The sequence below is a fragment of the Jatropha curcas genome, chromosome 6, assembly GCF_041381405.1.
Source record: "Jatropha curcas cultivar XTBG-Jc1 chromosome 6, XTBG_Jcur_1.0, whole genome shotgun sequence".
Lineage (NCBI taxonomy): Eukaryota > Viridiplantae > Streptophyta > Magnoliopsida > Malpighiales > Euphorbiaceae > Jatropha > Jatropha curcas.
Window position 1 is genome coordinate 577,611 of NC_143156.1, and position 22,723 is coordinate 600,333.

A 22,723-nucleotide genomic window follows, 5' to 3' on the forward strand; every position below is an offset into this window, starting at 1 on the left:
TAAGATCTATTTGAAAGCTTTGATTTTGAATTCAGATCAACTTTTATATAATGAGCACATTTTTTGGATGCAATAGATTGTAGCATGATTTTTTTTTTCTCCGATGATTTTCAAACTATTATTCTCTATTTTAAAGCTGAATTATGCCATGCAGCTTTGGATGTGGCTGCTTATTGATATCAAAGATTGGTTGATGTTGTTTAGTTAAGTCCTCACTTGGGATTAGTTATACATTACTCTGTTTGAATTATATAAACGTCAGAAGTTTCATTATGTTGGAGATAAAATTAGTCTTGCTTGCCCAGTAGTTCCCTTTAGAGAATTTATTTAAACGAAAGCCTATATTAATTTTATATACTTTATGGGGGTTTCCATTTTGTAGAGGAATCCATTTTCTTGGAACTGCAGGAAAGGATTTTGTTCCTGTATATATCAGGAAAACATTGCAACTGGAGGAAAATGATTCAAGCATGCAACTCCAAGTAATTTGAGATGATGTCTAGGCTGATTTGTGTTGTTCATATTTCAGGATTATTGTTCCTTGCAATCTCTGAATCCGAGTCTTTACCTAAATTGAATATGTACTGGTATAGCTAGACTATGCTTGTACAGTTGTCCAGGAAGAAAGCATTTTTGATAATGCCATATGCTAATGCTTCCATGGGTTTGAAATCTGAAGACTCTCCTAGCAGAAGCAATTGGCTAAGCAATTTCGAGCTAGTCTAATAGAAGATCAGGATCTTTTGATTACTACATTGTACTGATGTGTCAGTTTTGCTTTATAAACCCATGACAATGTTATGTAGAAAATTTCTCTTTCACTTTGTATATAATCACTTGCAGCATTTCTTTTTAACAGCAGTTATTATTTGTCATTTCCGTTTCTCTAACCGCGATTAACGTTAAAGGAAAGGTTGAAAATTTGTAATGCATCTTCCACAGATATCATACAATGCAGAATTAAACAAAGACCTGCTCAATTTGGCTCCAGTTTCAAATTATCTTAGAATCAGTTTATTTTTTATTATTTATCTCCATTATGCTCAGTTAGGGCATTGAACACTGATTTGGGTACTAAAATTGTATCTTCTTAATCTGACAGAAATTACACCAAGGTTTTTGTGTATCAGGAAATAGCATACAGAATATTAGCATACACTGATGAAATAACAAATATACACTATATGGATATAACTTAGCTTCCTGGTACTTCTCCATTTGACACCTGAATGATTATATGATCTCTGCTTTGAACCATTACAGCATTGCCTGTTCTTGAAGTTGTTCCTGTTCAATATTCAAAGAATTTCAGGTTAAGTAGCTGAAAAATAGGGAATATGTGCAACGGGTTTTTCGAACAACAATCATGTAGCACATGTTCTTCCAGTCTGCAGAACTGCTAAAACTAGAAACAGTAGGATAATCTAAATTTTTGCTGCAATTCAATTTAAACTTAATGATATTTATAGACAATATTCCGACTGCCAGGTGGTGTTAAGAATTCTTCTTAAATATGCAAATCCGATTAATGACATCATGTGTTAGATTAGTAGATGTTCAAATGATGCAGTGGTCTCTGTTACATTACAGGGTACCATATCAGTTGAGTATCTAGTCCTTGTTATTTGGTGCCATACCTAGCTTTTTGCAAATGCATTACTTCCATGTATGAGAGCTAACAGCATTCTCAATTCGCTAACTGCTATACAAATTTTGTGCATTTGCCTAGTTTCAGCGACAATCCTATGTACCTCTACCATGACCCTTGCATAAAATCTCTGCTCTACTTTGAAGTATATAATATTACAATAACCCCAGTCTACTTTATCTTCTATTAGAGTTCCAAGATCTTCAAAGTCCATATTGCCATTATTTGGATATGGAATTTCTGTTTTTCCTAGGTTTGTTTGACTAATCGTCTTAATCTCCACTTCTGGTAAACACATGGTTTGGAATGAAGCAGCTTAACCAACATGCCAAACAGACACTAACTTAAGTTTTTGATGAAAGTGACAATTCAAATACAGAACTAAAAATGAAGTTTGATTCACCTCCGTCACAAAGAAGGCATGGAACCCATATGGAACCCTATGAGGTAATTCAACAACTGCAACAGGATCAGATGACATTGTTTTTGCATCAATTACATTCGCTGATGATTTTCTGCAAATTAAAAATAAGGAGTTTAATTTCAGAGCATATCCCTGTTGAAAACTTGGTTGAAGTATATTGGAAACAAGTCTACAAAACAACTTTATCCTCCCATGCTTGCTCAGAGGGTAACCAACAACAAAAGAGAAGAAAAAGATGCAGAATGATAGTCTGATGCTCTACCAGTGGATAAAAATCAGGTTTTAGAATACCTCAGCTCACTCATTAAACGGATGCTTTGATTAAAGAAAAAAGATTGAGTAATAAATTTTTGTATACTCTAGAGATAGTACAAGAAAGATGATTAAGTAAAGGAAAAGATTACCCAGTCTTTTCATCATGTACAAAGAATATCAAGTAGCCATCATCTTCCTCAGAACTAGTGCCCGGCTCCCGGGGAACAAATATAGCCTCTGAACCAAATCTACCAGGTCCCAAATCAAAGATGCCTTTAACATTTCCTCCAACTTCAAGCTTTTGTTTTTCTGGCTGGGGCTCTGCATGTAGATCAAACTTGATAATTCCAGTGACCTTGGCAATGCTATCCAGAATGGTTCCATAAACATATCTTTGTTTCCTGAAATGACAGAGAACAATCAGCGAGTAAAAAATTTAAAAAACAAGATCCAGTTTAATTAACACCATAAAGAAAGAAATAAAATGAACTCATTGAAGAATTCTATCATTTCAGATTGAATATCTGTTTCTGCTTGAAAAAAGCATATATAGCTCTGTGTGCCTAGTGTCGATGAATACCTCCCAGTGTAGCTCTCATTCACCCTAGGAAAATCAACAGCAGATGTTGATAATTTCTTTTGTGAAGCTGCACCAGTTTTCATGTTGAACCTCATCTCGTACCTGCTTAGAATAACAATAGTCAGAGACACATGAAAAGCTGTCAAAATTGTGGGAGTGCCAAAATTTGCTTACAGCTCATTTGTAAAATTCTCAAGTTTTTCTTTGACATTTCCGCTAACCATGTCTAAATCTGGATTTTGAAGGCGGCAAGTGATCAAAACAACTTCATCGCCCTCCTCCCAGGCATTGGCTAGTAAGAAATTGGTAAATAAGTCAGAACCGATACATCTGGATGGATGGGCTTAGTCATAAGACAACAGTAAGTTATTGTGTGTTTGAATTCCATTATGAAATAACAATGAAAAATATAGCCAAGTTCCAGATGCCAGTGGACTTGCATGCTGCAAGAAATGTCAATTCTTAGCCAACTATCAGACTGCAAGAAAATCACCAGTCTATATAATTTTCTTGATTTATGATGGATCCAAAAGAAAGACAAGGCCTAACTGCAACCTTCAGTAAATTACGGTGCTTGTACTTTGTATCCACCAATTTTCATATAATAGTTATATAGAGTGAAATAACACATGAAGTGCCAAATGCAGCAACCTTCCAAAAATCACAAAAAGAAAAGAAACATTTCTATAAGAGTTGAATGAGTCGCTGACACTTGGGTTGATGCTATAAAGAGATTTCCGTAAGTGAAATTTGAGGCTTTATTTGGAATTAAAGGACATGGGAAAGCAAGTGGCCTCACCATTGTGAAATATCATGCAATTTGGAAGCTCAAACCATCGGATTTGGCGATCATCCTTTGCATACCGTGGCAGGACACCAAATCGAGATTTTTTGGTAGCATCAAATGTGAATATCAACTTCTTTTCTTTCACCATTTCCTGAAAAGATTGTTCTGAAATCATTAAGTGAAAATCTACAAACAATTTCCATCTAGGCCTCTCAATCAACAAAATCTTCCTGAAGAATCCAGCCTTGATTTGAGGTTCCACTTCTCACACTATAAATGAATTCCATTATAAGGGTGTACTCGGTCGTTTATGAAAGCAAATATTTAGGAAAAATGAAGGGAAGTGATAAGAAACTAATTTTCTTGCAAATGAGTTGAAGAAAATTTTGGCAAACAAAATTTTCTTTCTGGATTTTGTTATGGAAATGTGAACTAGATTCAAGTGAAGTGATTTTTTTTATTTTTTATTTTTATTTTTATTTTTTTTTTGTGCAGAAGCTAGTTACTGGTGAATCAGTTCTTTTCAAGACAAACAAATTAACAGAAAGTAAAATGAAATAATGTTATCATTCATACTGCACATTGTACATCACTATCATCAAACAAAGTAACAAATAAAAGATTAACCTGATCATTAGAAATCAAGTTATTGAATATTTTGAACAAATCCCGAAATTCGAAACTGCCTGTTATCCAATAAAGACCTTCAATCAAATGGACTTGATTGACAAAATCATTGCCACTAATAAAATAATTATTCTTTTATCGTTAAATAGTTTCTTTTCACCATGAATTTCCATTGATGTGCACAATTCAATGATCATTAATATATTCATAGTGTATTTTGTACTGTGTCTAGAAACTGCAAGAATTCAGGATCCATACCTTTGGCCTGAAGAACAAAGGAAGATCCATAAAAATTGCATAATTCTCAGTAATAGCAAAATCGTGCATCATGATGGGGTCTGATATGGTTATTGGTACTGGATCATGCATGACACCATCCTTTGAAATAACTCTGTAAGTGACGTATGGGGGTTCATGAGCATAACCAAATGTAAACATCTCTCCTGCATTGAAGGAATTTAAGCATCAAAAAATATTACTTCATTAAACTGGTTGACAAAGTTTCATTCATGAAGGTGGATATTACCAGTGAATGGATCAACCTTTGGATGAGCAGTGAAGGAGTGCTTAAGTCTCTTGTCATAATCCAGCAAGCCAACAGTTTGTAAATCTCCATCTTCCATAACTTTAACTACATCTGCAGGATGCAACGGGAATAATTTTTACCCCCACTACAAGAAAGAAAGAAGTACAAAAAAATCCAGTTCCCCGAGAAACTGTCTGATCATTGTGGAAAGTGAAAACACGGAGAGAGGCTAAGCTTACAGGGTTTATCTGCCTCTGAAAGTGCTAGGAGCTTTCTATGGTGATAAATGAGAGCTGTATTAGCTGAACAAGGCTACAGAGAATTAGTTTCTTCTAAGATTGTCAATATTTTAAGAATGCTCAATAATTTCAGTAGCATCTAGGACAGATGCACAGGTAGAACTTTAATTTAAAATTATTCCCGTCAAATGTAAAAATAAAATAAAATAAAAAATTCAAGAAATTACAAAGGGAATTTCTCTAAATTGCAGGAAACGCCTAGTTAAAACTTGTGTCTCTTGAACACGTTATTTACACATGCGCACAAATAGTTTCAAGTTTCATCACAGAACTAGAGGTGAAATATTGCGAAGTTTCAACTGCTTTTGAGGTGCATGTTTGCAGGAAGGCAATCATCTTAGATTCACAGAGAGCAAATACAATTAAGGAAAATCATTTTATTACCTGTGAAATGATATGTTTTTTCGAACTGAGATTGAAAGACGGTCAGCAAAGGGGCATAATCTCACATGGGATTCTCATATTGAAGTAGTGGCATATTCATTAAACTTACCCGTCCCATATCCATATGACATGTCCAGCACTTTCAATTTCGCTCTCAGCATTTGCATGTAAACTGTCAATAATCCAAAGAACCCTTTGAGATCACCTATCTGCAAATGAAGAACAAAAAATGAAAGTTATCCTCAAAAAAAAAAAAAAAAAAAAAAATCTGCTGCTTAAGGTTTATCTGCTCTTTAATTGGTGAGTGAAAACGCAACTGTGATGAAACTTGAAACTATCAAGCATGCTATCCAAAGAGAAATATTAGTAAAGTTGGAGAACCAACTGCATCCATAATTTGACAAGCATGAGACTTCGAAAAGAAAAACATTTGTATAATCCCATGTAAGAGAGTCCAGAGTGTATTGTTCCAACCAACAATGTCAAAAGAAATTATCAGTTCCTTAAAACAGGAGATCACGTATGGAAAGGAAATGACACCAGAGGTGAATTACTAACTTTCATCAACTAAAGACCTACTTTTCCCTCAAAAAATTATGTAGTTTTCACGTAATAATGAATTCTTTTTCAGGCAGGTCAGTATTTTACCTTCATAAATTTGGCGCCTCCAAAAAACTCTTCTTGCTTAAGTCGTGATGTCTCCACATAGCGACGAACATATGTTGCCTTTCCATCTTTGATGCGCAGGCCATGAATCATGCTGCAAATTATTTGATAAAAAGGACACGAAGTCATAGAAAGCCATTCTTAGCATGTCAATAAAGATAGTCCTAATAAAATCAAAGCAATCATCCAACTTTCGAAATTCAAAAACAAAAACTAAGGCAGCAAAAAGTGATAATAACAGAAAAATGGACAAACCACTTGTGTTACAAGAGAAAACAAAGATCTACGGACAATCAATTATCAAGAATTCAATAGTCTGCTAAACACTTTATTAGAATCTATAGCTATGGCATATGTGGACTACAAATGTACATTGCAGATTAAGGAAATCAAGCAGTTAACCAATTACACATTTAGCCAGGGCGCATGAGATCTTAGTTCCATAAAAATTAGTGTTTAACAAAGATTGGAACAATTATTCCAGGAAAACAAAGTGGGATAGTAACATTCTTTTTCCTAAAATTATAAAAGTAGATAAACTGCACGATATTCTGATCAAAGTAGCAAACTTCACATACCCATCTCCATCAAACCTGCATAAACAGCAACAAGAGAAAGAAATTAGCTTTCTTATCTCCATTTTCAATAACAAGAAAAATCCGCATTTAATCAAAAGACACAAATAGAACTTACCAATGATATCCAGCCACAGGAGCAAACTTTGGATTAGGACCTACCCTCACAAACTCCCCATTCAAGCATTCCTTCAAAAATTAAAAAAAAAAAAAAAAAAGAACTTTTAGGTATCCAAAGAATCTAATAATAATACTAATAAAAGCGAATAAATATAACATACGTATACACGGTCAATGATTGATGAATGATAAACTCACAGGAAGGTGGCCTATGACAGGAAGGTCTTTAACCGGAGGAGCTTCGGGAACAGGAGCGAAGTTACCGTTGAGATAATGGAGAGGCTGGGATTTATCAAACATTAATTTGACGATCAGCTTCTCCAAGTAGTCAACAAGCTTTGAAGTCAGTCCTTTGTTCGGCTTTGGATTCACCTCCACTATCGCCGGTCCATCATTACTTTGCTTCTTCTCCACCTCCGCCATTTCTTTGGTTTTTTTCGTCTTCTGCGGTTCTCTCTTTCTCCGTCACTCTATGGTATTAGTGGAGTAGGAGCAATTTATTTGCTCGCTTGGTTGATTTAACAATGGCGAATTGAGAGGCAGAGGCTATATCTGCTGGCAGTGCAACTGCCAAGTGGCATACATATATATATATATATATATATATATATATATATATATTAATTTTTTAAAAAAATTATTTTTATTCTCACTAAATATAATAACTATGGTGTATTTTTTTAAAACTCATTATTATTATTTTTTTAAAATTTCTTAAATAATTAAGTGAGATAAATATAATTTCGTTTAATTAACAAATATTTTATTATAATTCAATTCATTTAAATATTTTTTTAATTAGCATAAAAAAATGAAGGAAAATACTCTTGTCATTAATATCATAACATTGGCTATTATCAAATCAAAATACATGAAAATAAAAAAATTAAGACAATTAAGAGTTGAAAAATAAGGTTGTCAATTCAATATTTGGAAAATTCAATTTTGTTTTTGTCAATATACATAGTATCTTCCGTTCTTACAACTTGATGGTAACGTCTTGAAATTGAAACCACATATTCACAAATGAAATGAGTCAAGTCGTAACTTATTTTGTTCCGTTTATTGAATATTTAGCGTATTCAATTAGATAATTAATGAAAATGAAATTTTTTATTTAGACCAAACATTATTAAAATTTAAAAATTAACTTTTGTTTGAAAGAAAAAAAAAATTCAAGCCTATAAGATAATATCATACAAACTTTTGAACGGTTTAACATTTAACTCTTTTATATCACGTTTTTAATCATTTAGCTTAATTAACTTAGATTTTAAACCATCAATTAGATGTGATTCGATTGGTTTTTTATTTCTTGTAAAAGATATAAAAAGTGAGAGGTCTCGAGTTCTAGTCATTTCCATTATAAAAATTATTACCAATTTAATAAATATTATTCAAAAGTTATTACCAATTTTTTGAATATTATTCAAAGAGATTAGATGCTCATGCTGTTTAACTCGTAATGTTATTTGGGGCAATTGGACTTTTTCCATATATTTGAAATTTGAAATTTCATTTTTTTTTCCCTTTTTAACAAAAATGATTTTCCAATTTGATAGGATTTTTTTCTGAGTTGATAGAGACAAAAGAGTTGCTACAAATCAGTAACAGCAGAAGCATCCCGCATTCCTGATCACATGGCTTGGTGGTGACGTGTTGAAATTAAAACCACAGAACGGACAAGTGAAATGAGTCCACGTGGTACATTTCTCACTTGGAGAAGGGTACATGACCACACGGCAGTTAGTCCGTTATCTAATTTGGCTGGTGCGTCTCACTTTTGTTATGATTTTCTTTTTCTTTTTTTTTTTTTTTTAAATTTTGTATAAAATAAAAATAATTTTAATTTGAGATAATTATTTAAAACCATAAAAAGATGCTACATATTGTTGGTCCAAAGATCCTCTAAGCTACAATAAAATATATTTTTGGCAATTTTGATGCAACTTTGATGAGACTTAAGAGCATATTTAGCTCTAAAAAAAACATGAATTATATAATTTATTTAGGTTGAATTTTATTTTTTTTCTATTTTAATGTTATTATGTATTATTTTATTATTTTCAAGTTGAATTTTAATATGAATTTTTTATATATTTTCTATTGCATTTTCGGTTTCAGATTTGAGTTTCAAACGGGTTCGGATTCGAATGGATTTATAATTAAACCGGGAATTGTGGAATTGGGTATTTGTTGGTTTATTCCTCAAAGGATTCGGGCACTTAAATCGATAATCGGGTTCGGGTAGTTGATTTGTAGCGGGTACCCGCACTGCCGCCATCCCTGGGTTCCAGCTGAACACCAACGGAGATCGTTCCATTTCTCAGCTGAAGAGTGAAGACTAACCTCCAGCTTTCCGACTGTATCGTCTCGTCCGGTAAGTCTTTTTTAAGTGTTTGCGATTATATTTAGTGTTTAAAGTTTATACATCAAATATTAAAGTTTGATCCCCTCTCTCGATTGTAAACGTTCTAGCTTGGTATTTCTTTGTTCACAATCTCTTGTTCCCTCGTAGATTACTGCTCTCTGATCACAGCTAAACTTACGATTCTCGATATCTTTTCTTGTTTGAATTTGTATGAAGCTTTTTTAATTATTATTAGGAGATTTACATTGCAAAGATAAGTGATTTAATTATTGTAGAGGAATTCAACAGTAGATATGATAGATGGAAATCTCCCCAATATAAAGAAATGAGCAGTCTTGTATTCCGTTTACATAAACTCGAAGAAGACCATAGCTGAAGGCAGGCGAATCAGTACTGCCAAGGCTTGCGAAAATCCAACCTGTGTTGAGATTGGTGATTGCTGCAGCCATCTCAAAGTCCCTTTTGCCAATGAGGTTTTAATCTGCATTATCTTTGTTTGAACTCAAGAGGCTTTGGATGTTAATCTTTAATGTGATTTGCCATTTTGTTTTTCAGATTGACAAGGCATATCCACGGGATTTCATGCAAGTAGGAAGGGTGAGGGTATTGCTGAAGAGGGAAGATGGGACTTTGTACAACCCAGCCATTCCTACTAGTGAGTGTAGTTTTGAAAATGAACTATGGTCTTGAAATGCAGTTGGTTTGTTGTCAATTAAGTGTCATGGTGTCAATCTCTTCAACAAATTTAGTAGTTATTGGTTGTCTGCAGTAAGTGCCTAAGACTCTTGCAGTGAATCTGTCCTCAAAGGGATTAGTAACATTAGTATAACAGGGGTTCTTTTTGATAAATGCATGGCAGTTGAGGATATTGTCCTTGTGGTTTATTATCAATATTATCGATGTTATCTTTATGTTGGGTAAAACTAATTTCTTGCTTTGAGAGAATCTCTTTGTTGGTTTTTCTCCATATCCTTTTCAAGGGATTGAAACCAGCACAATTGTGCATATTTTTAGTGACTCTCTTCTTCAGTTTCTAATTTTGAAAGCATGCTTATGATTGGGGGTGCTATTGCAGGCTTGCCACTTTTTTGCAGCAACCTCATTGATGATTCAGATTAGTGTGAAAAAGAAAATGTACATTTGATTTCTGTGGATGGAAGTTTCAATCAGTGTCAAGTTGCAAATCTATCTTGTATTTGTTGCGTGATAATTGTTGATTGGCATTCAGTCATCGTATATTTAGTTTCTACTATTCAGGCTTTTATATCTTCTATTTGAGAAACACTACATCAAACAATCCACATGTTTCATTGAACATTCTGATTCCACTTTGAAGAGACATTGGAAGGGAAACGAATAAAATGTCAAGCTTTCTGTTGCATCCATATTAACTGAATAACATTGGAAAATAAAGGACATGAGAGACCGTTTCTTTCCCTCTGTGCATTTAAACGGATGCTCTGGTTCTATTGCAGGAAAACAGCTAATGCTCCATATTGCAGCGCTGGTGCCTAGGCATCCAGGGAGGACTAAGAAGCAGGAGCCTGTCTTCACATCTGGCGTTGGACCATCCAAGTCTGGGAAAGGTGGGAGAAAGAAGAGATAGTAGTTCATCAGGTTCATCAGATCATCATCTGTTTGTCAGCACAGCATAGTGTTACGGACAAATTCCGTAACCGTGTTAGGCCAGCATTGGAGGGCTCCCGGGGCGCCGCACAGGCGCAGTGCTGCGCGAGACTCTATGCCCGTGACAATAGGCTTTCTTGTAGCAGGCTTAAAATCCAATGAGCTCAAATTTCACAGATATTACCTTTGTTTATTGAACTAATTACTTATTTTCATGCCCTCGAGAAATATTTTCCTTTAAAAAAAAAAAAAAAAAAAAAGAAAAAGAACTGTTTTTTGTCTGCAGCCTGTCAACTGGTAGGAATTGAACAGCTAATTTAGAGAATTGATCTCCATTCTGGTCTTCTTTACCGTTGCCATGTCAACCAACGTCTAAGGGGAAGTCAAAATTTTCTAGCTTGGTGGGAATTAAGGGAGCAAAATTAGATTTTCCATTTTTGAATGCTTCACTTCCAAATTCTTGGCCATTTGGATTATATAATGTGACATACATGAACAAAGGTTAAGGTTGGTCTCATAGCAAATTGAGGTTCTATTTTGGAATTTTGAGTTCAAAATCATAGTCAAAAAACATAATTGCTTGTAAAGCTAACTTAGCCTAACTAAAAATAGGCTGCATAGTCAAAAATTGGGGTGTTTTGGTGTAAAGAAGCATTATGGGCTGACCTTAATTAAAATTCAAAGTCATATTTAACTAACTTAACTTCCATTTTGAAAATTAATTAACTTTCCAAATCAAGTAGACCCTAATTAATCTTTCTTATTTTCTCTAAACCCTTTTTTCTAGATTGTCTTTTGTGCTTAAATAAGTTGCAAAAACATGATTTTGAATTGTCAACCCTAGATACCAATTTGGCCACTATTACATGCCCAAATATTAAAACCATGGGGCTTATAGACTCAAGTCCACAGGGACTTCTTTAAATTGAAATAGTCCATTATTTAGTTTTTTAGCCACTAGTTTGGTTCATTATCATTTGAAGGAAAAAAGCCATTAGTTCAAGAATTTGCAAGCAATTTCCCTATCATGTGAAACATGTTATAAGTGAATTTCTCTTTATCCTTTCTTCTTTATTCTACCCCCCTTAGCAATTATAATTATTTAAACAACTTAAATTATTAAAAATGCAATTTGAAATATCAATATGTTAGTTAATGAGTGGAAAATCCAATATATCTTAAAAAAAAAAATAAATTTACGCATCTATATCGAGAAATTTATGAATAAATCATCAAACTGATTTAATTGAATCGAATTGATCGGTACAATTCGGTTTAAGTTTTAAAGTATTCAATTCAATTTTCAGATTAAATGGGAAAAGAATTGAAATTTTTTTTTTAATTCTTAAAAAATTAATGTAAAGTGTAAATTAGGTTAAAATTAGAAAATTAAATCGAGTAACATCAACTAGTTTCTATTTGATTTGATTGACATTTTATACAATTTTGATTTGATTCAATTTTTCTTTAAAAGAAATTCGATTTTATTCAATTTGACCTGATTCGAATCGATTTCAAATTGAATCAATGAACGCTAACATGATTTGGTGAATAAAATTTGTCACTTAACTTATGAGGTTCAAGTTATAATAAATGCAAAATAGAATGAAGTACAAGTTTTATCTTTGTTTATGTCACAAAACAAAAGAGGTAAAAGCCTTGGCAACCCACAAAACACAAGACCCATCCCTCTATTTAGTTTCCCAAACACACCACGCCAAGTCTAAGTAGTGATAGATGAACTTGTTATTATTTCACCCCATACACCTAAACCCACACGCAAATTCCATTCTCTTACCTTCTCTTTTCCTTGCACCAATGATTAATTCACCTAAAATGGTGCTAACTTCCCCAACTTACTCTACCAAAACCTAGTTGGGTACTTTCTTTTGACATCATGCACTTGGTCTTTGTTATGTGTACGGTGTATAATTAAGCTAGGGTGAGCTTTCAATGAAAAATTAAACTGAACTTGTTTAATTTGGTTTTCGATTTGATGATTAAATTTATTATTTTAGTAATTTTAGTTTACAATTTTTGATTCGGCTGAAAGTAAGTCTAAATTTTGCTCAAAATTCAAATGGAGTTAATCAGACCAAATCAATGCAATTTGATTTTGTACATAATTGGATTTCAATTCAGTTGAGAAAACAAATGTAATTCGATTTTGTTGGTTTGGTTTGATTTAGTTTAGAATTGAATTGATTGATTTCACGTCCCTAAAGCTTATCTATATGAACAAGCGATTAAAAGTCAATAGTTAAAGGATTTACTTGCTTAGATCGGATCCATGACGATATCCATAGACCAAATCAATGAAAATTGAAAATAGAAATTTTTGTTGAAATGAGAGTATTTTTAACCATATACAAGGAAGAAAAGAATAAAATACAAACAATTTTTTAAAAATTTCTATTTTCATTAGCAAGTATTAATCACCACCTAATTAATATTTAGGTTTAGAATCACTTGTAAAAGTTTTTAAATAATTATAAGTAGGTTATAAATTTTTAAAAATTCAATCTTTAATAGTTCAAGATTATAATTTTCAATTTGAAAAATTAAGATTTTTAATTATGGGCTTTGGACTATTGAAAATAAACCACTAATTGATTGCAAGAGGCCTACAATGACTACTACTACTAAACCAAAACATCACACACATGTATGTTTAGATAGCTTGTGGGTAAAGTGATAAGTAGATTGAAAGTTAAAAATTTGATCTTGTAAGGTATAAAGTTTATGCCTTTACACTCCAATTGATTGTAACAAGATATTCCAATTTCATAATGATGATGAAGATGAAATTGACTCTATTAATAATATTAACATGAATTTAAACTTTAATTTTGTACATAAAACATAAAAAGAAATGTGTACATGGTTTCCAAAATGTAGGTTTGCAAATACCAAAATGGTCAAATATATACGACAAGACAGGGGTCAAGGTCGGCCAGTGAGACGATGGGGGATAAGCTTCATCGTCGAGAGGAAAATAGCCCGGATCACCAGCTAAGGTCCCTAAATGACCGCTCAGTGATAAAGGAGAAAATTTAACAATGTTTACTATCTACTATAGAAGCTTTTTATAAGATCAATGAACTCTGTTATATATTTTTTTTCGTAATACTTATATTTTATATGTAACTTTTCGAGGAGGGATTCTGTCGTTTATTGACTATTCTATTGATTGAAATTTGGTTAATTAAAATTTATTATTTATAGAAAGAAAAAGAAAATATCTTTGTAGAGACATAACTATAGAAGAGAAGTTAGTATGACCAAGTAAGTTATTACCTCACCCATATATGCACGTGTGTAATTGGCCAAAAAAAAAAAAAAGCATGGATACTTAACTAATTTTTCTTTTCTTTCTTGTTTTGGTCTTAAAATCAAAAGAACTAACTAACTTACCCGTTTCCAATTTGTTTTTAAGAATAACTTGATATTAAAAGCTATCCCATTTATTGAATTGATTTCTCTAGTTTTATTCATTAAAACCAAATTACTCTAATCAAGATTAACAAATTTACAAATAAAGAAATTCTTATTGTATAATCTCAGTTAAAAAGTTAAGCTTTAATTACTGAAATGAGAAATAAATCTTACAAAATTGTCAAATTGCCTATATAGGATCGTAAAGTTAACCTCTTAAGAGAGCTTTACTATGTTGTATAGTTCAAAAGGGATTAGTCTTTCACCCGATCTCTATCTACCGAATATATATATAACTAAATATTAGAATTTTATTTCCATTTTCTTGATTTGAAGAGAAATTGGAAAACCAAAAGTCAGCTACCAGACCAAATAATATTTTTCTTCTCAATCTCTTGTATCTTTTCAAATCCATTATCCATCCCTCTCTGACTTCAAAAAAGTCTTGGAAAGTCATTATCAACCGCAACCTTTCACTCTATATATACATTCTTCTTTGTATTTCCAATTCATGACAAAAAATTCTTAACAACCCAAAAATCTCCTGTTGCTAAAGTTTGCAACTTTATTACCTTAACTTTCAATTTCTTTGCTTTTCTCTCCTTTAAAAGTATAGTGGAAGACAAAATTATGTACCCACCAAAATATTTGCTTCTCCTTTTTCTTCTTACATTAACATTCTTTATAAGTTCCTGTTTTGGCACTTACCAAGAAAGCTCAAATGCTATTTTTTCTAGCTTTTCAAAGCTTACTAGGAAAAGAAGCTCTTCTTCAAGAGAATCACCAAAAATAGTAAATGTAGATGATTTTGGAGCTAAAGCTAATGGAAGAGATGATAGTGAGGTATGCTTCAATGGAAATTTTCACTAATTAATGGTTAATTTTCTTTTTTTTTTTTTTTAAATTTTTAGGTGTAATTTTGGATTTTTTTTGTTGGGTTTTTGTTAGGCATTTAAGAAAGCATGGGAAGAGGCTTGTTCTTCTACACAAAGTGCTGTTCTTATTGTACCTAAGGACAAGACTTATAATCTTAAGAGAGTTACATTTTCAGGTCCTTGTAATTCTGATATTAAATTCATGGTAAGTTAATTTTTACATATTTTTATTACAAATTTTTACAATAATTATTTACCTTTTAAATATTTTTATAATTTTTAATATATTTTTTTTCATATTTCAGATTTATGGAACATTAAAAGCTTCCAATAAGATGAGTGACTATCAACATGATAGAAGACATTGGCTTGTGTTTGATAATGTGGAAAGATTGAGAGTTAAAGGTGGTGGCATCATCAATGGCAATGGAAAAGTTTGGTGGCAAAATTCTTGTAAAATCAACAAAAACAAGGTACTTAATTAATTGAAAATTTCATTAATTTTCATAATTAATAACAATTTTTCCTACTATAAATAAACAACTAATTAATTATTTTTTCTCTTCCATTTTTATCCAGCCTTGCTCAGATGCACCAACTGTAAGTTTATGCTCCTTCTAATCATTTCTTTCTTCATTTCTAACATTACAAACAACCGAACATCTGGGTTATATGAATCATTTGTTTAAAGTATCTGCTCTGTATATTTTCGCATATTCTGAACACTAATGTATCTACATATTTTGCAGGCTGTCACCTTCAATGAGTGCAAGAATTTGATAGTAGCCAATCTATCATTCAGAAATTCACAACAAATGCATCTTACATTTCAAAAATGTATTAATGTTAGAGCTCTAAATCTTATGGTGACTGCACCAGGAAACAGCCCTAACACAGATGGTATTCATGTCACTGGCACACAAAACATTCGCATAAGAAATTCTGTCATACGAACAGGTATATATGTAACCCTAATTAACGATACAAATTTTCAAAATTTCCTTCAAAAATCAAAATTTTAAGTGAAAACAAGATCGACCCAGATGTCGAAATATGGAGTGAGATTATAATTATAATTATTTTTTTCATTTGAAGGTGATGATTGCATATCAATAGTAAGCGGATCAAAAAATGTTGAAGCTACAGATATAACATGTGGACCAGGACATGGAATAAGGTTTCTTCAATATTCAAATCTAGCTAGCCAACTTTGTACCTAACAAATTTCAACTGTTTCATTTCTACTCTGCAAATGTTCAATTTATGGTTTGGTATAATTTTACTGACTCTGATATTTATTTTTCTATGTTGTTAATGGCAGTATCGGTAGCTTAGGAGCTGGTAATTCAGAAGCAGAAGTTTCAAATGTGTTAGTTAATAGAGCAACACTTTCAGGAACCACTAATGGAGCTAGAATTAAGACTTGGCAGGTGAGACAACACTTTTGACATTTTTATTTTAATTATTTCTGCAGACAATTTGGTTGATTAAGACATTTTCAGTTCCTAAATCAAAGCCTCAAGGACAGCAGCCATTACCAAGTAGGGCTATGAACCTAAGACAAAGGCAAGACAAAAGGAATTTAGGGATTGATTGGTGGGTCTAGGTCAATAGTTCATAAGAAAAAGCAACATAAGACTAAAGAAAAATAGTTACCCATTTCTCCTACATTTAACCGAAAGCTGATCATTATTTCCGTTTGTACCTTTTTTTTTTCTTGGTAAAAAGATATTTTCTTGGTAAAATAAAATGAAATAGTTTTATTATTTTTGTTTAAATTTGCAATATTCAGCATATTTTCTAAAAGTTTACATGATCTGCAGGGAGGGTCTGGATATGCAAAAAACATAGTATTTCAAAATATCGTAATGAAAAATGTGAGCAATCCTATAATTATCGATCAAAACTATTGTGATCAAGACGATCCATGCTCAGAACAGGTAACTAACAAAACAAATTTTTTCTTTTTTATTTTTTTATTTCAAGCTCACAACTCATGGATTATATATATATTTTTTGTTGCTTTAATGGCAGAAATCTGCAGTGCAAGTAAGCAATATAGTGTTCAGAGGCATAAAAGGAACAAGTGCATCAGAAGTAGCCATTAAATTTAATTGCAGCAGAACCTTCCCTTGTCAACAAATTTTATTACAAGACATAGTTCTAGGAAATGAAGGAGATGAAAGGGCCAAAGCTTCATGTAGTAATGTATATTTGGCACATAGAGGGAGAGTTTCTCCTCAATGCTCTTGACAAAGATAAGAAAAAGAAGCACCCATTGTTGTGGTGATTGATTCAACTTAATTAGATGTTAAATTATTTATAAATTTTTTTACTTTTTTAATAATTTTTTTAATGTTTTATGTCTTTGAAATCACATGGAATAAAAATTCCAATGTAAAATCATGAATTCAATTGTATGTTGTTAGCTTCAATTTATGAAGTTGATCAAGTAAGAATTCCCACCTTGTCTCAGCCATCATTCTCAAAGTATGTTCTATTTAATGCATGAATAATGAAAAATTATTATTATTATTATTATTTAAACCAATAGTATTTTTGACCATACACTGAGAAAAAAAAATAGAAATAAATTTTAAAAGTTCATATTTTTATTGATTTGATTTATAGATGAAGCCTTAGATCCTATCCAAACAAATCTAATCCAACAAATACTCCTTTCATCCATGATTTTCATTTTTGTTTAAGACTTTTGCACGAGGATTAAAAAAATAATTACGATTTCAAATATAAATTACATTAAAACCCATTAAACACAGCTCAATATCCGAGAGAAATTACAATAGCAAATACAAATTGGGCTCATTGGACTACTAAATGTAATTTCTGAAACAAGCCCAATTATTTGGGTCAGGAAAAAGATCGTTCTCTTAATTTTTCCCTCGTTAGATTGAGCCAAATTTTAATATAATTGTTATAAGGATTATGAAAAATCATTGAAATAATTCAATACAAGAAAAAAAAAATTATATTTGACTAAATTACATTTTTTATTAATTTTAAATAGCTACTTTTTTGTAGTGAAGATACCAAAAAATAAGGAATAAAGTCAGAAAAATAATTAATATTTAATTTCATTTTCTAAAATAATAGATAAGCAAGAAAAAAAAAATTTCTAAATTGTAACTTGAGCAAGTGTGAAATAAATTAGATATAATGATTCTAATTACAAAACAAAACATGAAACTTATCTTAGATCTCACAGCAGGAGTAGATTTAAATATAATGATTTTCTCAAAATCATAACAATATGATATCAGAACTAGCTACAGCTTCTCCAATTTTAATCATATGGCGTGGATAATGACACCACGACTAATTGGTGGTGATGCTGATATCATAATATCGACCGGGGTTAAAAAAAAAAAAAACTCGGTCTATCGTGGGTATCAGAATGATTAATTTTTGAGGTATGATTCTTTCGGTTATATAAAAATAAATAATAGTTATAATTTGTAGGTATATTATTAAATGGGTGTTGATTAAAAAAATAGGCATCTCTCTTATCATCTTTGTTTTTTTTTTTAGAAAGGAACTCTTAGTTGGTGATGACTTAGCTGATTTTTGCTGCTACATATATAATTTTATAATGGGAATCATATAGAACCTAACTAACTTGTGTAACTTATTTTAACTGATTAAACTAACAAATACTTCAATTTTAACTAATTGCAAGTTAATTACCTACATTACATTTAGTCTATGGAGAAAAAAAGATTGGAGCACATATGTTTCTCTTTGTCAAAGATGGAAGTGTGAGTTTTTGGCAAGCTATGAATAAAGTTTTACACATGGTAGATAGCTAATACGGCAAAGAGAAGACAGAAGGAAGACTGTAATTACTGCTAGGTAAAGATTTGCTTCAACAAACAGTCATAAATGTCTTTTTTTTTCGAAAATGAAATAATTATTAGCAAGGATAAGCTTACATAATACTGATTATTATTAATATATTTTTAATTTTATGACTGATAAGAAGTTTGAATTGACTATTGAGTGATTTAAGAAAATAAATGAAAATAGAGGAGTGGGTGAGCAATCATGTTTAAAATAAAATTTTCATGTATTAATTATGTGGAGAAAATCAAAACAAAATCTTTTAATCAAGAATTTAAAATTAATACAGGGCATTGGGTATTGAAGATGGCATGAAAAATCCCATATTTCTGCACAATAGAGAGTAACCCACGTCTTGATTCACCAAATTAATGAAAACAACTGTGATCGAGAGGATTTAAACTCTAATTACAATTATTTAGCTATAAACAGAGCAGAATAGAAACAAAGTATTCTTTTTTTTCTTTCTGTCCCCAATTTTTCACACTTCTGTGATGCACACTTTTACTTTTCTATTTTGTCCAAAGGAGAAAGTATGTATGTTTTGTGTAAGTGTGTGGTTTGGGAGAGAGAGAAGGAGAGAGGACAACAAAACTACAAAAGGGTAAAAGCAAGGTATTAAGTCAGATGGACAAAAAAGGAAAGGCAAATAGTACTTGTTTTATCCAAGATTCAACAAATGTAAATAAATACTTAATGAATATTTATTGGAGAATGGAGAGAGAGAGAGAGAGATGATTTGGATTTTGCAAGAGAAAGAAGGATAAAAAGACAGATGGGATGGGCAATTGTTGGGCTCTTCTCCAACACTAACTCTTTGCTCAACAAGCCTAATAAAAAAGGAGGGAGTGGGGATAAAGGAGATTCAAAACCCAAAGGTGTCTTCTCACTTGCACACACACACTCTCTCTCTCTGCCATACAATTTCTCATCATCAATTCTTATCAGAAGGATGGAAAAAGAACAAGACACATCTGCAAGTGAAAAGACAAGAAGGTTTAAGAGTATATGTGTATTTTGTGGAAGTAGAGCTGGGTACAAATCTTCATTCAGTGATGCTGCTCTTGAACTTGGTAAACAGCTGGTAATATATACACAAGTCAAATATACAAGCTTCAAAAGATTTCTAATAGACTAAAATTTCTCCTTTCATAGGAGCCTTTTCTTTTTTTCTTCTGGGTTAATCAGACTCTAGTAGTGGTCCACTGGTTTATAGGAGCTTTATTGCACGTTGGTTTTAACTGATGGTTAAGTTCTTGTTATCAGGTTGAGAGAAAGATTGATTTGGTATATGGTGGGGGGAGCGTAGGTCTTATGGGTTTGATCTCACAAACTGTGTTTAATGGAGGTTGCCATGTTCTTGGGTATATACGAACTTCTTTTTCTTTTCTTGGCTTTTCTTTTGGTGGACAGAAAACTTGACATATTTGTTAAAATTTTGCTTGTGTAGAGTAATTCCTAAAGCTTTAATGCCTCATGAGGTACTAATTCCATTCCAGTTCTATAATGTTAATTATATGCTTTACATTATTGAAATCTTTCAAGATGATTGAAACCACAGCTTCACTACACAGATATCAGGAGAAACCATAGGAGAAAGGATAACAGTTGCAGATATGCATCAAAGGAAAGCAGAAATGTCAAGACATGCAGATGCTTTCATAGCACTTCCTGGTATGGATAAAGTTTCCTTCAAAGATAATATATATTACCTAGAATAGAATACGATAAATTTAAATCAAAATTGTACAATTTGTCCAACAGGTGGTTATGGAACTTTAGAAGAACTGATGGAGATAATAGCCTGGGCTCAGCTAGGAATCCATGACAAACCAGTAGCCAATAAGTCTTTTTTAGCTTTTACTTGAATTTATCAGTTCTTTTAGAAGATAAACTTTAATGGGTTCTTTTTCTTTTCCCTTTTCTTGATTTTGAATTTTGTAACAGGTGGGATTGTTAAATGTAGATGGATATTATAACAGCTTACTTGCTTTGTTTGATAAGGGAGTTGAAGAAGGTTTCATAAATGATACTGCAAGGCATATCGTAGTTATAGCAGATACAGCAGCAGAACTTATCAAGAAAATGGAGGTATGCAGTATGCACGGAAATGGAAAGAAGAAATATGAAAACTCAGAAACAATACGGGGAGAAACGACATTTAAAATATAATTTTGCACAACAATATGCAGACTTTGCTAAAGAAAAATAATAAAATATGTACAATTTGATAATGTTTAAAGGTTTATGATTGACTAGGCACACAAAAAAATGTTTTCTTGCATACTATCATTATAAAAACTAGGGTTGGTTGCTGAATTATTGGAGAGGATGACAGAGAAAAGTTGAAGAGAGAAGCAAGAAATGATATATAATTGGTTTCATTGTTATGATGCAGGAATATGAACCAGGCCATGACAAAGTTGCACCAAGACAAAGTTGGGAAGTGGACCAATTATCAGAGTCTACAACAAGTGGGGAAGCCTTAGGATCTTAGATCTTGAGAAGCCATCTATATCATGTATATATTTATATAAAAGATACATAAGTTGGTGCAGTTCCATTTTAATCAATCAAAAAGAAAAGACAGCAAAAGATTACTCAATATCTTTCTTTTTCTCTCTCTAAAGTGGTCTAAAGATCCCATATCTGAATCACCCACATTTGTATATTCATCATGACATGTATGTTCTAGTTCTTTTTTTTAACTCAATTGAATTGCAAAAGATTCTCTCTTTCTCTATGTATCTTACTACATCAATGTTTTTTAAAAAATTGATTTGGTAATTAAACCTATTTGTTTATCCAATTTGACCTAATCAAGAATTGATGAAAATATAGTAAATAACTATTTAGTCCCTCAAATTTGATCATACTTGCAATTTCATCTTTCTTGTTTAGTAATTTACTTATTAATTTTGATGTTTAACTCCGTTAAACTATTTAGTCTTTCTATTTAAAAAATGTTATTTTAGGAGTTGAAAACTATATGTTACTAGACTATTTAGTCATTCACATTTGATATATCGTTACTATTGAGTACGTCATTTAATAACAAAAACGGCACGTTTTTGGGCAAAGGATTAAATAATTTAATGAAACTAAACTTTACGGACTAAATTGTGTATTTACCAATAAAAGAGACGAAGTTATAATTATGACAAAACTTGAGGGACTAAGTATTTATTTACCCTAAAAAACTTTTAAGGCAATCTTTTTTCTTTTTTTGTTAGATTTTTAAAGTAATATGCTAATATGAAAAGATACAACTGAACTAAATCAAACCCATTAATATTGAACTAATTTTCTAGAAAACCACTATTCCAAATTTCTCTCATTAGACCATTGACCATGTCAAAAAAGCACACAATGGTGACAAGGAACAAGGTGGGGAGTGGTGGGGAAAAGGAGAGAAAGGGATAGACAGATTGCTCTTTGGGAATGGAGATGGTAAGAGGAGGCAAAGAGGCTGTGTCCACTTACTTTTATTTTTTCATTAGAGTGCTGATGTGTTGAGTGTGGATTGGAGCTTTTGGATTTTGGGTTGATTGTTCATTTAGACAGACCCTGTGGATTGGGTCCTACAACACCATAACCCTAAAATTGACATTTTTGTTGCTTAGTGCACTCTTTCGTTATGTTATTAAAAATACACACTATAATTTTG

At 31.9% G+C, this 22,723-nt stretch overlaps 3 protein-coding genes and 1 pseudogene across 4 annotated transcripts; 3 read left to right on the top strand and 1 right to left on the bottom strand.

Annotated features, from left to right (window-relative positions):
- Positions 1-1,066: 1,066 nt before the first annotated feature.
- CCD1 (carotenoid cleavage dioxygenase 1) lies at positions 1,067-7,456 on the bottom strand. The gene is made up of 14 exons (XM_012210182.3): positions 7,090-7,456; positions 6,890-6,960; positions 6,775-6,789; positions 6,179-6,290; positions 5,640-5,739; positions 5,087-5,149; positions 4,848-4,958; positions 4,580-4,764; positions 3,707-3,845; positions 3,082-3,199; positions 2,908-3,009; positions 2,477-2,728; positions 2,052-2,163; positions 1,067-1,287 (listed from the first exon to the last, which is right to left on the bottom strand). Exons 1-14 carry the CDS (start codon positions 7,312-7,314, stop codon positions 1,258-1,260), a joined length of 1,635 nt encoding a protein of 544 aa, XP_012065572.1. The 5' UTR covers positions 7,315-7,456; the 3' UTR covers positions 1,067-1,257.
- A 1,821-nt stretch (positions 7,457-9,277) lies between these two features.
- LOC105628709 (signal recognition particle 19 kDa protein-like) lies at positions 9,278-11,223 on the top strand (annotated as a pseudogene). Its single transcript, XR_016321133.1, has 3 exons — positions 9,278-9,735; positions 9,818-9,917; positions 10,738-11,223. The product of XR_016321133.1 is annotated as a signal recognition particle 19 kDa protein-like (transcript).
- Positions 11,224-14,825: 3,602 nt separating this feature from the next.
- Positions 14,826-17,545, top strand: LOC105628710 (polygalacturonase). The gene is made up of 9 exons (XM_012210184.4): positions 14,826-15,166; positions 15,272-15,403; positions 15,504-15,671; positions 15,778-15,798; positions 15,948-16,155; positions 16,294-16,375; positions 16,520-16,628; positions 17,022-17,138; positions 17,233-17,545. The coding sequence occupies exons 1-9, from the start codon at positions 14,954-14,956 to the stop codon at positions 17,449-17,451; spliced, it is 1,269 nt and encodes a 422-aa protein (XP_012065574.1). The 5' UTR covers positions 14,826-14,953; the 3' UTR covers positions 17,452-17,545.
- A 2,257-nt stretch (positions 17,546-19,802) lies between these two features.
- On the top strand, positions 19,803-21,661 carry LOC105628711 (cytokinin riboside 5'-monophosphate phosphoribohydrolase LOG1). Its single transcript, XM_012210185.4, has 7 exons — positions 19,803-20,140; positions 20,323-20,420; positions 20,507-20,537; positions 20,631-20,730; positions 20,821-20,891; positions 21,004-21,147; positions 21,455-21,661. Exons 1-7 carry the CDS (start codon positions 19,832-19,834, stop codon positions 21,551-21,553), a joined length of 852 nt encoding a protein of 283 aa, XP_012065575.2. The 5' UTR covers positions 19,803-19,831; the 3' UTR covers positions 21,554-21,661.
- The last annotated feature ends 1,062 nt before the right edge of the window (positions 21,662-22,723 follow it).

Bases quoted from the DNA above. Each gene is read 5' to 3' on its own strand.
- CCD1 (XM_012210182.3), bottom strand. From the start codon at position 7,314: ATGGCGGAGGTGGAGAAGAAGCAAAGTAATGATGGACCGGCGATAGTG. The intron at 3,846-4,579 runs GTATGGATCCTG...CAATCTTTTCAG, and splicing joins CTTTGTTCTTCAGGCCAAAG to GAAATGGTGAAAGAAAAGAA. The intron at 2,729-2,907 runs GTATTCATCGAC...CTGTCATTTCAG, and splicing joins AATGAGAGCTACACTGGGAG to GAAACAAAGATATGTTTATG.
- LOC105628711 (XM_012210185.4), top strand. From the start codon at position 19,832: ATGGGATGGGCAATTGTTGGGCTCTTCTCCAACACTAACTCTTTGCTC. The intron at 20,141-20,322 runs GTAATATATACA...TCTTGTTATCAG, and splicing joins TTGAACTTGGTAAACAGCTG to GTTGAGAGAAAGATTGATTT. The intron at 20,892-21,003 runs GTAGCCAATAAG...ATTTTGTAACAG, and splicing joins TAGGAATCCATGACAAACCA to GTGGGATTGTTAAATGTAGA.
- LOC105628710 (XM_012210184.4), top strand. From the start codon at position 14,954: ATGTACCCACCAAAATATTTGCTTCTCCTTTTTCTTCTTACATTAACA. The intron at 15,672-15,777 runs GTACTTAATTAA...ATTTTTATCCAG, and splicing joins GTAAAATCAACAAAAACAAG to CCTTGCTCAGATGCACCAAC. The intron at 16,376-16,519 runs GTTTCTTCAATA...TGTTAATGGCAG, and splicing joins GGACCAGGACATGGAATAAG to TATCGGTAGCTTAGGAGCTG.